Below are 12,415 nucleotides of genomic sequence, written 5' to 3'. Positions count from 1 at the left end.
CTGGCCCTCCCCTGGGCCCAGTCACTCCCTCCTCTGTGCTGCCTCCTCCCTGCTCCGGGTGACAGGTTCCCTGCCCTGGGCCCTGGTCTGGTTCCTCTCCTTCACTGAGAGCCTCTGCAGGACTGAGTTGAGTTTCAGGACGTTTTATACCTCAGGGCCCGGGACAGAGCTCAATGTAGATAAATCAATACATCCTTGGAGAAGGGGTACATAACCGGCAAATCTTCAGTACGTGAGTCTTTTCTGCTCAACCCCATTGTAGCCTCACAAGAATGGTGGCTATAATTTCAATGGCAGAAGGGCGCCTGGGTGGCTCAGTCGGTTAAGCATCCGACTTCAGCTCAGGTCACGATCTCATGGTATGTGAGTTCAAGCCCCGCGTCGGGCTCTGTGCTGACAGCTCAGAGCCTGGAGCCTGTTTCCGATTCTGTGTCTCCCTCTCTCTCTGACCCTCCCCCATTCATGCTCTGTCTCTCTCTGTCTCAAAAATAAATAAACGTTAAAAAAAAAATTTTTTTTTAATTAAAAAAAAAAAATTTCAATGGCAGAGCCGGAATCAGAGGTCACCCCCTCCAGGAAGCCCTCCTAATCACTTAAGTCCTTCGTAGGTCCTCTCACTTCCAGATAGAGATCCCCTATGCCTAGACCTGCCATCTTAGCACCCTTTCCCCTCTGAGCATGGTCTCCCCACACACCCCAGCATCTCTGTGGGGCAGAGGAGGGGCTTTGTTGCCACAGAGATCTGGGCTCGAACTCGGGCTCCATGACTTCTTAGCCGTGGGTCTGTAGTATAGGTCAGTTAATTAACTTCTCTAGTCTTAGTCCCCTCGGCTGTGAGATGAAAAGAATAACACCCACCTCGCAGGGCCGTAGAGCTCTACACGAGGTCACGCTAGTCACTCGCACCTTCCAGAAGGGACCGGATAATGGAGGGAATGCTATCGCTCTTCTCGATAATTATTATTCCTGCCACCCGCCAGATGGAAAGAGGGTAGCAGCCAGGTGCCCTGCCACAGTCCTGGGTACACGGTGGATACCCACTGAGCAAATTTTTTAATAGAATATGTGGCAAAGCTGGTTTGCAAAGTCTGGAGGCCGGCTGACCTCCCCCATCAGACTCTCTGCCCTCGAGCAGGGTCTGGGTCTCTGGGGTGAGCCTCCAGGAGCTAGGGAAAGGAAGAAGAAACCAGCCTTCCAAAGACTTGTAAGGTCCGTATTGATCTCGTGGGGGCAGGGCGGGCCTCGAAGGAGGCCAAGGCCTGGGCTGCGTGCCCTCAATATACCCTCTCCAATGGGCTGTGATGAGCCTCCCCCCACCCAGCCCTGGGAGCTTTAGCGGGGATTAGTGGGTGTTCTTACTATGCATGGCAAGAGACCCCGAGCCACTGGGCTGCGCTTGTCAATTTGAAATCAGGCTATGATAGAGCTAGGCCGTCAATGGGAGTTTGCATATTCATGCAGCAGAGCCCTGAGATTTAGTCATGGCTCCAGGCCCAGTTGTGCAGGGGCTTATTAGCCTGGGAGTCCACAAGGGAGCCCCACCAGGATCTGCACAGGATCGTTGCAGACACAACCAGCGTGTGGGGACCAGGCCAGGCACTGCCTGCCACGTGCCTCACCCTCTCTGGGAGGCCGAGACATAAGCAGAGCGAGAGGCACTGGTTTGAATTCCGGCTTTGATATGACAACGGGTGAAAACGGCCTCCCGCCTCCTCATCGGTGAAATGGGTGCGACTGTGTTTACCTCACAGGCTTACTGGGGGGATCGCAGACATGCTTGGGAGATGCCGTTGGCGACCCCTAAGCCACTGACATGCTCATAGACACCGGCTGTTGGCACTGGCATCCTGCCTCTTCTCCTTGCAAGCAGCCTTGGAGCAGCCTGGGTTCGATGCTTCCTGACGTGGGTCAGCTCAGGACAGAAGGGAGCAGCCCTTAACGACACCTACCATCCCCAGGGCTCAAGCACTTACTCTGTGCCTCCTCCGGCGTCCTGACATCTCATTAAATGCTCCCGGCCATCCATGTGGTGGGAAGACTGGCCCCATTTTACAGATGGGGAAAGTGAGGCGTAGCCGGTTACACATCGGCCGAAGTGTAGCAGAGCCAGCTTACGGTGACAGTGAGTTTGAGTCCAAGCTCACAGACTGCTGTGGAGCTCCACTGGGTATCAGTAGCTTAGGAAAGTGGCAGGTGGCATAGGCGGAAAAGTGACTTTTTCAAAACGAGTGTTTGAATGCAGATTATGACTTCCCATTACACGCCCGTTGACTCGTTCATTCCCCCGTTAGCCTTATAAAATAGACAGCATTTTGTGGAAGAGGAAACCATAGCTCAGAGAGGTTGTATGACAAGCCTCAGATTATCAGTGGGCCCGCACGAAAGACAGGGCTTTGGATTATAAATTGCAGAGCCTAAGACCTAAGCTTCACATTTGGGGCACTACCCTGCTGTGTGATCTTGGGCAAATCCCCGGCCCTCTCTGTGCCTCGACCCTCTCCAGAGTTGTTGTGAGAACTTTTGAGCTATTTAACTTGCTGAGCCTCACTTTCTTCCTCGTCTAGATTAAGCAAGATAACACAGATAAAGGGCTCAGCTCAATAAAAAAAAAAAAGAAAGAAAAGAAAATTGGTTAAAACCACATTGTGTTTCTTTCCACTCTGCATCCATGACCTGGTTGCTTTTAAAGGGTTGAGCTATTTTCGTGCTCGCAGTTGCTGCCCACTGCTCTGTCTGGTTCCAGAGCACACATCAGATGCCCAGTGTGGCCTGGCATCCCTCTGCCAGGGGCAGTCTCTTCAGCCGGCCTGGAGTCACCAGGCATCAGAGGAGAAGGCCCCACCCATCCCACCTTCGTCCCCCAGCCCCCGGTCCAGGGACTAAGGGAGAGGCAGCAGCACCCAGCAGAGGAGAAGGCCATTCTCCGGACCTCAGGCCTGGGGACCTGGGGACACAGCTGAGTAGCCAAACGGGAGCCCAGGTCCTGTCTGTTTCGCACTCACAAAACCGCCCTCAAAAAACTGCGAAACTCTGCATCTACCTGGAAGAAGAGACCTCTTAATTCCCACAAAGACCCATGGGGGCAAGCAGACACACACCATTAAAAAGCACAGCTCTGCCGATCAGCTGCCCAAGAGTCACAACCAAGAGCAGTATTCTGTCTAGGAAATCCTCCGGCACCATCAGGGCCCCGGACTCCAGTCATCCTGCCTCCACGAACCTTCTCCCCTCCTCGGATATGCTGCATCTTTAACAAGGTTCCAGTGTTGGAAGGAACACGGGCAGCAGACAAGGACCGTCCTACCTGGAGCCCAGGAATCCCCGAGCTTGAGGTGTCCAGCGTCTTCTCAGTCTCCTCCCGCCCCAGTCACCCATCGCACACGGCCACGAGTTCCCTCCCTTGTCCCTGGGCCAGCAGGAGCCAACCAGGGCTGGCTGGAGTTTATCTCTTTCCTCCATTCATCCAGTCCCAAGGGAGGGGCTGCTGGATGGGGATGATACACCAGGAGGCAGACGGTAAGAACAGGAGGGGAAGCGCTTGAATAATCTACAGACTGGATAAAGGCACCGGTTACATTGCTTTGAAAATAAGGTGGGGGGGCGCCTGGGTGGCTCAGTCGGTTGAGCGTCCGACTTCGGCTCAGGTCACGATCTCACGGTTCGTGGGTTCGAGCCCCGCGTCGGGCTCTGTGCTGACAGCTCGGAGCCTGGAGCCTGTTTCGGATTCTGTGTCTCCCTCTCTCTCTGACCCTCCCCCCTTCATTCTCTGTCTCTCTCTGTCTCAAAAAAAATAAATAAATGTTAAAAAAAATTTAAAAAAAAAAAAAAAGAAAAGAAGGTGGGATTTTCCCATGCGAGGGTAGAACCCTGTACCAAAGTGGATGAGCAACCCTGTGAGCAGAGGCTGTTCCTCTGCCAGCAAAGGAATGTTTGGAGGATTTGTTTCTGCGAGCTGAGTGCATTGTCTGTGGGACCATGACTCACACCTTGGACAAAAGAGAAATGGGGCACGATGTGCCCCTGAGAGTTGCTAGGGAGTGATCAGTAAGGGAGAGAGCAGGTGCAGAACAGTGTTCAGAGAGTTTTATATTCTTCATGAGCAAAACTACACATAGGTGCATTTGCGAAGTCCGGAAGAATACGAACCGAGCCGTCAGCAGAAATTACCCCTGGCGAAGGAGGCTGTATAATACAGGAGAGGGCGAGTTCTTAATTTCCGTCTTATATTTCTCTATACCGTTTACATTCTTCGCCAATGCCTCTTGTGTCAACAATTTTTCAAACCAGTGTTTCTCATGTGAAGAAAATAGAAGAATCCTGACAGTGGTGGGTGGCTCAGTCTGTTGAGTGTCTGACTTTGGCTCAGGTCATGATCTCGCGGTTCGTGGGTTCGAGCCCCGCGTCGGGCTCAGTGCTGACAGCTCAGAGCCTGGAGCCTGCTTCGGATTCTGTGTCTCCCTCTCTCTCTCTGCCTCCTCCCCCCAGCTCATACTTTCTCTCTCTCTCTGTCTCAAATTAATAAATAAATAAATAAATAAATAAATAAATAAATGTAAAAAAAAAAAAAAGAATCCTGACAAAAAAGGCACCAATGGAGGGACCCCACTAGAAGTAAGGCTACTGCCCAAACAGTCCCAGACATTTGACAGACCTCCCAGAGTCTCTGGGGAGGGAACTTAAATCAGCCCAGAAGCCACAGTGTGGCAGTGGTCATAAATTCATGACAACTGGAAGGTTCTGCTGATTTCTAGAGGTGTAACCATGGCTTTGAACGTTGCAGTCAGTGCTTCTTTGTATACAGTCCTCCCCATTCATCCAAACCTTACAAACTCAGGGCCGCTGAGTGGACGCAGGTGGGGACAACAGCAGTATTCACCTTGCTGGGAAAATCCCCTTGATCCCGCTAGGAAGTCAGACACCTGAGTGGAAGTCTTTTCCAAAATCAACCCTCTCAGCATCCTCCAGGATTCCCCCATGCATGCATGCATCCATCTATCCATTGATTACATAATTTTTTATTGAGCATCTACTGTGTACCAAGCACAACTCTAAGTACTGGGCAAAGAGGGGAGGTTCAGTGGTGACCCAGACAGAGGTTAGGTCTACCATAGTGAAGCCTGCCGTCCGTGGGGAAGACAGACAACCAAACCGTGGTATGGGCAGCACCGTGGTAGCGAAGGTCACGGTTTTGTGGACCCTCAGGGAAGGGGTGAAGAGGAGACCCTCGGGCACAGGGGGAGGTTGGGGGCCAGTGGAAGACCTGCCAGTTGAGCCCTGGAGGGGTAGAAGCCAACCCAGAGGGGATCGCATGAGTGGTGTATGGAACAGCAAGAAGGAGGAGAATGAAAAGTTCTGGAAACTAGCTGATTGCCATATCAGGGGAGAGCGGACACATAGGGAGCCTCCACAGAAAGGCTCTGATGCAGCTTTACCTTCAGAGTGTTTGATGGGGAGGCTTGTTTGTATCAATGCACCCTGAGTATGGTTTGTCTTTAAGATCTCACCCCCCCTGCCCCGCCCATATCCCCAAAAGAATCTGGGGTCTGGGGTCAAACGGATCTCAGCAGCAGTCCTGGCCTTCACCTTGGGCAAGTCTCAAAAACCCCTCTGAGCCTGAGTTCCCCATCTGTAAAGTGGGGCTGGTAACAAAATTTACTTCCCAGAGACATTTTGAGGAAACAATTGTGCCCCAGCACCAATTCTTGGCACATCATAAGGTCTTAATAAATAAAAACTGTAGTTCTGCCTGGATTGGCCGTGATTTGGTGATTGTCAAAGCTCAATGAAAGGCACACGAGAGCTCATTGTACTATTCCATTTTCTTATGAGTATTTCTGACATTGTTATGGTAAAATTTGTTTTTAAAAACGACTGCTCGTATTATTTACTGCAATCGCTGCTATGATTCATGCTCCTCTGGGGAGCGTTCTCCTTCATTGAAGGGAATCAGAACATGGCAATAACAGGAGACCAAAACCTTCCTCTGAAATTCTTCATTTCCACCTGCCAAGTTCATTCTCCCCGACAGTCAGAGGGGCCCTGAGAGAGACCCCGCAACCCCTGGCCCATCCTGATTCCGTGAGTTTGCTCCCATGCCAACATCAGAGCTTCAAAATCAGGTATAAAAAGGAACTATGGAAACTCGGATTTTATTTACTTTTAATCTAAAAAGAAAAATCAAGCATTACTAATACTTCAAATATGGATTGAAGCTGTGCATGCAGGGAATTAAGGTGCACAGCCTTACCCGTGACACATAAAAGAACATATTCTCTTGCCTAAGGTTCTGGAAAAAAACGGCGAATCAAAGAAAACATATGGATTAACCCTTGTTTCTTTTCGTTCCAGTGAGAGGAGACCTTTCTCCAGCTTGGTTAGCCCGCTGAAAGAAAGTTACTGACTTCAATGAGTAGATCCGTTGATGAATACGAATACACAAAGATAGACTTTTTTTTTAAGTATGGATTGACAGTAATACACATAAATTATTCACAAGTCAAATACATAGATTGGGTGTGAGTGCTCAAAAAATGTTTGTCCAATAGGACTCATGATCGGTGAAGTTTGGGGCAACTGGTCTCCATAACATGGCCCTCCACGGCATCATCACATCTCCGTGCAGAGGGGGACCTGGATGCTTTGTCTTGGGCGCCCAAGAAGACCACCTGCTCACATAGATAGGAGGAAAGTGTAGCAGACAGCGTAACTTCTCTCCAAATTTCCAGGGCCAGGTGCGTTATCTCCCGCACTTCGGACAGTCCTGAAAATAATTAGTCACATAGATGTAAACTGGGAATCAAGAAAGGGGCCTCTTGCCAACCAGGGACAGCCATGGTCGCCGCAGCACAGTCCTCTGCACCTGCAAGATGCACCCCCCCACCCCCGGCCACCACCACCACCATCAAAAGGGAGAAGGGAGAGCTGTTATATGAGAAGGTGATCAATAGACCCTAAGGAGAAGGGCGGGGGGAGGTTGCTGATGGAGACACGTAGATCCAAATAGAGCATTTGGAGTTTGGAACCTAAGCGTCCTCCTGGACCATCAACACTGACCCCAAGGATAGAATGTCCATGCCATCCTCAGGAGTGGGAGCCTCTGTCTGGAGTGCTCTCTGCGGGGAGCCTGGGCCAAAGGAGCAGGGCTGGCACCTCTTGTCTGACCCTTTGGGGGGGTGCTGAGACTCCCTACATCGGGGGATGTTAGAAAGGGTAAGAAGGGCATCTCACGCATGCGATCTCTTCCCAAAGGCCTTTGAACTCTGGCTGGTAGATGTGCTTGGTCTGTGCCATCAGGCAGAGGCTCAGCCTGGAGGTCAAGTCCTGGTTCAGCCTTTCAGCTTTGTGAACTTGGGCAAGCGAGTAGAACTCTGGGAGCCCTCATCTCCCCACCTCCCAAAGGGACAGGACAAAAACTTTCCTACTTCCTGGTAGATGCCAGTATCATAATCCCAAGGACGAGAAGGGTAGGTGTCCGGGGCAAATGGTTTCTGGCATATTCCAGGTGCACCCCACGACTGATGGCATGCAAAGGCGGCAGTGGTGACAGGCCTGGTGACCCCATCCCTCCCTGCCTCCTTCTCGGGGTGTCCTCCAGAGATCATAGCATCATGGACTTCAATGAGTCCCGAGGGACCTGCCCGGGACTTGGAGAATGTGCAGACACGGAAAGAGGTTGTCCTGAGCTGGTGAGCTCCTGCCTCCAGTCTGCCACCTCATCGATCTGTCATCCTCTTAGCAGCTGACACCTTCAGCAGCACCTCCCAGCTGCCTGGGCATTAGAATTGCAAGAAACCCGGCTGCGCTGGGGAATACAGATGAATCTCAGATTCAAATTCGTCTAAGTATTGTGAACAGCCAGACCCGGGCAAGGCGTTTCTACTGCCTTTCTACCAAAGGGGAGTGGTGGGGGTTTTGTTAGAAGTACAAATTGCTTCTTAATGCGGAGGATAAAGCTGGGCTCGGGCACCTCCTTAGAAATTCCTCCTGCTCCCAGGAAAGCCACCACTGCATGTCAATTTTAATTTTTGAAATTTAAACCGAGGGCTTTGTGCCTAAGCTCCATTTCATCGGAAGAAGGGGAGGAATAAGTCAAAAAGGATTAAGGGCCCATGGGGGATTGCAGATCCATAGCAATTAGACTTCATTTGGGTCTCAGACATTTGGTTTTAATCGCATTTCTGGATGATACCATCGACAAAGTATCAGAAATTGATACGGATGCAACTGCACGTGGGCCCCGACTCTGCCCTCCCCTGTTCCTGGCTCAGCTGGGTTTGGGCTCCACAATTGGGGGTGGGGGGGGGTGGGGGGGTAGAGCAGGGTGGGGTGAGGAACTGGGGTTCCTTCTGGGTCTGGAAGTAGGGAGATGGTGGTGTGTGTGTGTGTGTGTGTGTGTGTATTTGTTTTCCCCAGCTCTCTTCGAGTACTTTATCCCTGGCCTCAAGGCAGATGCAATCATCACTAATATTGAAGAGAATGCCAATAAAACATTGTTCAAATAAAACAAGAACCTAAAGAGGAATAGTGAACGTGACGCGACTCAAGGCAGGGGTGTCATTGTCTCTCAGATGGGACTCACAGCTTTCAGCTCTCTCCAAGAACTGAAGTCAAGCACAATGTGATTTGGGAGCCATGAAACACTGTCACATACCCCATTGACGTGGACCTGTGACTACGCGTGTGTGCGCGTGTGTCACCTGGATTAGCGATGACAAACATATTATATCCACATGAGGGGCGTGTGTGCACGCGCGCGTATTTCCAGTTTTCCCCGGGGGCACGCACTCTGGGGTCACCTCTGCACCAACTCACGTTTCCCTTCAAACAGCTGATCACGATACGCTCAGTAAGACCTGACAGGTTGCTAGCTGGTTATTTTGTAGACAACTGACTGTTTAGTGGAACTCAGGGCCTTAAAAGCAAAACAAAAACGGAAAAAGAAAAAAAAAAAATCAAAACCATGCGGGGTGTTTTCCTAAACTCGTGAGTACGGAATAGTGCCGGGAAGTAGAGAGGGGAGACCAAACAAATACATTCGGGTTCAGAACAGGCGTCTCACCCCACCGTGCAAACGGAAGGGAAGCCCCCCAGAAAAAGGGTGTCCCTCCCCGATCGATCGTGTCTGTCTCACCACACGGTTCTGCGTCAGTTCAGGGAACTGATGGTCCACAGAACTGCCTCTGTTCACCAGCTCTTTTGAGAGATGTGGACCTAGCCGGTGTGTGAGTAAATGGACTTGTGCTGAGTATAGTATGCGCCTGAGTGGGTGTATTTCTGCCGGGGGGACTTCTGTGCTTCCCTTTGGGGCAAACATCTCAAAGATCACCTGCTGACAAGTGCCTCGTTCCTGGCTCCCCCTCAAAGAGGTGCCTTCTCTTCCCCTTCCTCCTCCAGAAACGCTTGCCCCTTGACCTCCTCCCACAAGGCTATCCTCTCCTCCAGCCTCTAACTACCCACCCCCCTCCTCTGGGCTCTTCCAGTTAAAGGCTGCCGTCCAGGGGAGGACATCTCCAAAAGGAGGGAGGCTGCTGCCCTACTCCCCATATCTTTTCACCCACCCAAGGTGGCAGGGCCAAGGCAGCAGCTGGCAAGCAGGACACAGATGAGGCTATGCAGGGCCCAGTTAAGGTCCTAATGTCAAGGTGGATGTCTGGAGGCCGGGTCCTGGGGCCGCGCAGAGAAAGAGTCAGAGCCCATGGTCTAAAAACATATTTTAATGCATCAAGGTGGGTCTGACCCGGGAGTGCGGTGGAGAGGTGAATTTTCCGTTTGCTGGGATTCTGCTGCGGGTGGTTTTGGCTGATGGACAGGGAAATTTGCACAGGTATTTTGGGGTCACCAAGAAGGATGCCCCAGGGAGCTCCTGCTCACTTTGGCCTACCTCGATGGCCAGGGCTGGGAGCCCTCCGTCTCAGGGCACTCGGAGAGGGAGGAGGGCTGGAAGGGCAGGCCTCCCGCCAGGCCTGTCCAGTCCAATCACGTTTGCAAAGTCTGCACTGAGCTGCCTCCACCTCCGGGGGTTCAGGTTCCCGCTCACCTCGCCACTAGGGCATCCCCTTCTCCCTCCCCAGGTTGGGGACAGGGACCAGGAGGACAGCCCAGAGCTGAGCGAGTTGGTGAGTTGCAGACACACTGAGGTCTGGAGGGGGGCAGGGAGGACAGCAGGGATGTGTCTTTTCCATAGATATCAGGAAGAGTTATGAAGCGAGAGTGGTCCTCTCCAGCCAGGGAACAGCTCTCCGCCACGGGCCCAGGGCTGCCCGAAGCCACTCCACCTCGCGCTACCTGCGCTCCTAATCCGGGTACAGAAGAAAGCCGGAGAACGTGCTGTATTTGTTGTTATTGCCTCCGTGCGCCTTGCCGCCGTCCAGCTTCACGTACACCTCGTCCCCTGAATCGAGGTGCAGCACCACGCTGTTACTGGCGTAGTCGTAGTTCTGGTCGGCGTCCTGAGCGATGGCGCTGGCCCGGACCTGGGGGCGAGCCGCCAGAACAGGTGGGCCAGGGCACCTCTGTCTGGGTCTTACCCAACCCCCACACGGCGCCCCTGAATCCCGCCTGCCTCTGCCCCAGGCTCCAGGGTTCACACTCCCACCCAGGCTTCTCTCTCTCTCTCTCTCTCTGTCTCTCTCTCTCTCTCTCCAACTTGGCCAACTCCTTTCCGGTCCCCTCCTCTCCCGGCAGCCGGCAAGTCAAGTTCAGGAAGGAGGAAGAGAGGGGGCTTCATAAACCCTGACCCAGCGGGGAAGGGGCAGAACCAGGGGACAAGGGCCAAGAAGAAAGAAGGCTGTAGGGCAAAGGGCGACGGGGGCGCCAAGGGAGAGCTAAAGGAAAAAGGGAGGGCTAAAGGAGTCCGAGGAGCCCGCCGGACTGCCAGCGGGTACGCGAGCATCTGGAAAGCGCACTTGGGGTGGCGGGGTCTCTGGGCGCTCCGGGCACAGCCTCCCGCGCCACCCTCGGACAAACGCGACCGGGGCGCGTTGAGAAGCGGGATGCTGAGGCGCGCTCCCTCCCCGGGGCTCGCTTGGGCGTTCGCGAGTGGGGAAAAAGGAGTCTGGTTTCCCAGGCGGCTTGGAGCTCGGGGTGGGGACGAGAGTCTGCGGGGGTTTGCGGGGGCCGGCAGGCGGTGAAGGGGTACTGACCTGCCCGTTCTTGCAGAGGTCCGCCCACATGCTGGTGCCGTCGCCGCCGCGCATGAGGATGTGGTAGGTGAAGAAGTAGATGCCGCGCACCTGGCAGCTGAACTTGCCGGTAGTGGGGTCGTAGTGATTGCCGAGATTGGTGACCACGTCGTCAAACTTGAGCACCTCGTAGCCTTCGTGGGGGCTCTTGAGACCCACGTAGAAAGCGATCTTGGGACCGCTGAAGGCGGCGCTCAGCGCGCCGGTCACCTCGCCTTCAGAGTCGCCACCGCCCCCGGTTCCGCCACCGACCACCCCGACACCGCCTGCCGTGCCTGCCGTCAGCTGCAGCCCGGGCAGCCCGGGCCGCCCCGAGTCGCCCTTCTCCCCTGGGGGACCCCTGGGTCCAGGAGGGCCCGGCTCTCCAGGGGGCCCCCGCGGCCCGGGCTTGCCGGGTCGCCCCGGGTCGCCCTTGGGTCCCTGGATGAAAGGGGGAGGGGGGTTGGCGCTCAGGTCTTGCATGACTTCCAGGGCGGCAGTGCTGGGTCCGGGCGGCGGCGCCTTGGCTCCCGCGGGCCCCGCGCCGGGTGCGGCGCTGTACGGGTCGCAGATCATGCGGCAGGTGCCCATCATCTCGTAGTGTGCCGCGCCGGGGGGCGCCGCCTGCAGCAGCAACGGCACGGCGATGAGCAGCCCCAGAGCCATGGCCAGGAGCACGCCGACGGCCGCCAGGCAGGCGCGCCGCCGCCGCTGCCACAGCCGGGAGGCGACCGCCACCAGCTCCTCCTTGCCGCCCGGGGAGGTAATGGTGGGGCGGCGCGGGCGGCCCCGCTCCCCGCGCTCAGGGGCCGACTCCGCGAGTCCGGGCCGCGTCCCCGACGTGGCGACCCCCTGCTCCGGGCGCCCGACCACTTCTAGCGAGAGGCGCCTCGGCCCCGGTGCCGATGCCCACCGCGCTGGGGCTGCTCGGGGAAGCCGCGGACCCCGGCGCGCATGGCGGGGGGCGCCCAGGCTGAGCCCGGCGCCCCACGGGTCCGGGCGGCGGCGGCTGGGGAGCGACGGGTGCGGATGCGGCGTCCCGCGCGGGCTCGGCGGCGCTGCCTGGTGCCCGGCTCGGCGGGGCTCGGCGGGGCTCGGCGGGGTGCGGCGCGCAATGAGGGCGCCCCGGCTCCGTGGCGCGCTCTGCTCTGCTCTCCCGCTGCTCGCTGGCTCCCGCGCGGAGGGGGGACCCAGCTACCCTGACGTAAGGAGTCCGGGGCTGAGCGGCGGAGGCGGCGAGGCAGCGCGCGCTGCCA

At 55.2% G+C, this 12,415-nt stretch overlaps 1 protein-coding gene across 1 annotated transcript; it reads right to left on the bottom strand.

Annotated features, from left to right (window-relative positions):
• Nucleotides 1-9,693: 9,693 nt before the first annotated feature.
• C1QL2 (complement C1q like 2) lies at nucleotides 9,694-12,184 on the bottom strand. Its single transcript, XM_043576592.1, has 2 exons — nucleotides 11,142-12,184; nucleotides 9,694-10,472 (listed from the first exon to the last, which is right to left on the bottom strand). Exons 1-2 carry the CDS (start codon nucleotides 11,823-11,825, stop codon nucleotides 10,293-10,295), a joined length of 864 nt encoding a protein of 287 aa, XP_043432527.1. The 5' UTR covers nucleotides 11,826-12,184; the 3' UTR covers nucleotides 9,694-10,292.
• Nucleotides 12,185-12,415: the final 231 nt, after the last annotated feature.

The sequence above is a fragment of the Prionailurus bengalensis genome, chromosome C1 (assembly GCF_016509475.1).
Source record: "Prionailurus bengalensis isolate Pbe53 chromosome C1, Fcat_Pben_1.1_paternal_pri, whole genome shotgun sequence".
NCBI lineage: Eukaryota > Metazoa > Chordata > Mammalia > Carnivora > Felidae > Prionailurus > Prionailurus bengalensis.
The sequence above is the reverse complement of the archived record's forward strand: the minus strand, read 5'-3'. Positions and strand labels throughout refer to the sequence as shown.

Coding starts and splice junctions, on each gene's coding strand:
- C1QL2 (XM_043576592.1), bottom strand. CDS start 11,825: ATGGCTCTGGGGCTGCTCATCGCCGTGCCGTTGCTGCTGCAGGCGGCG. Junction 10,473..11,141: donor ACCTCTGCAAGAACGGGCAG/GTCAGTACCCCT, acceptor GCTCGCCCCCAG/GTCCGGGCCAGCGCCATCGC.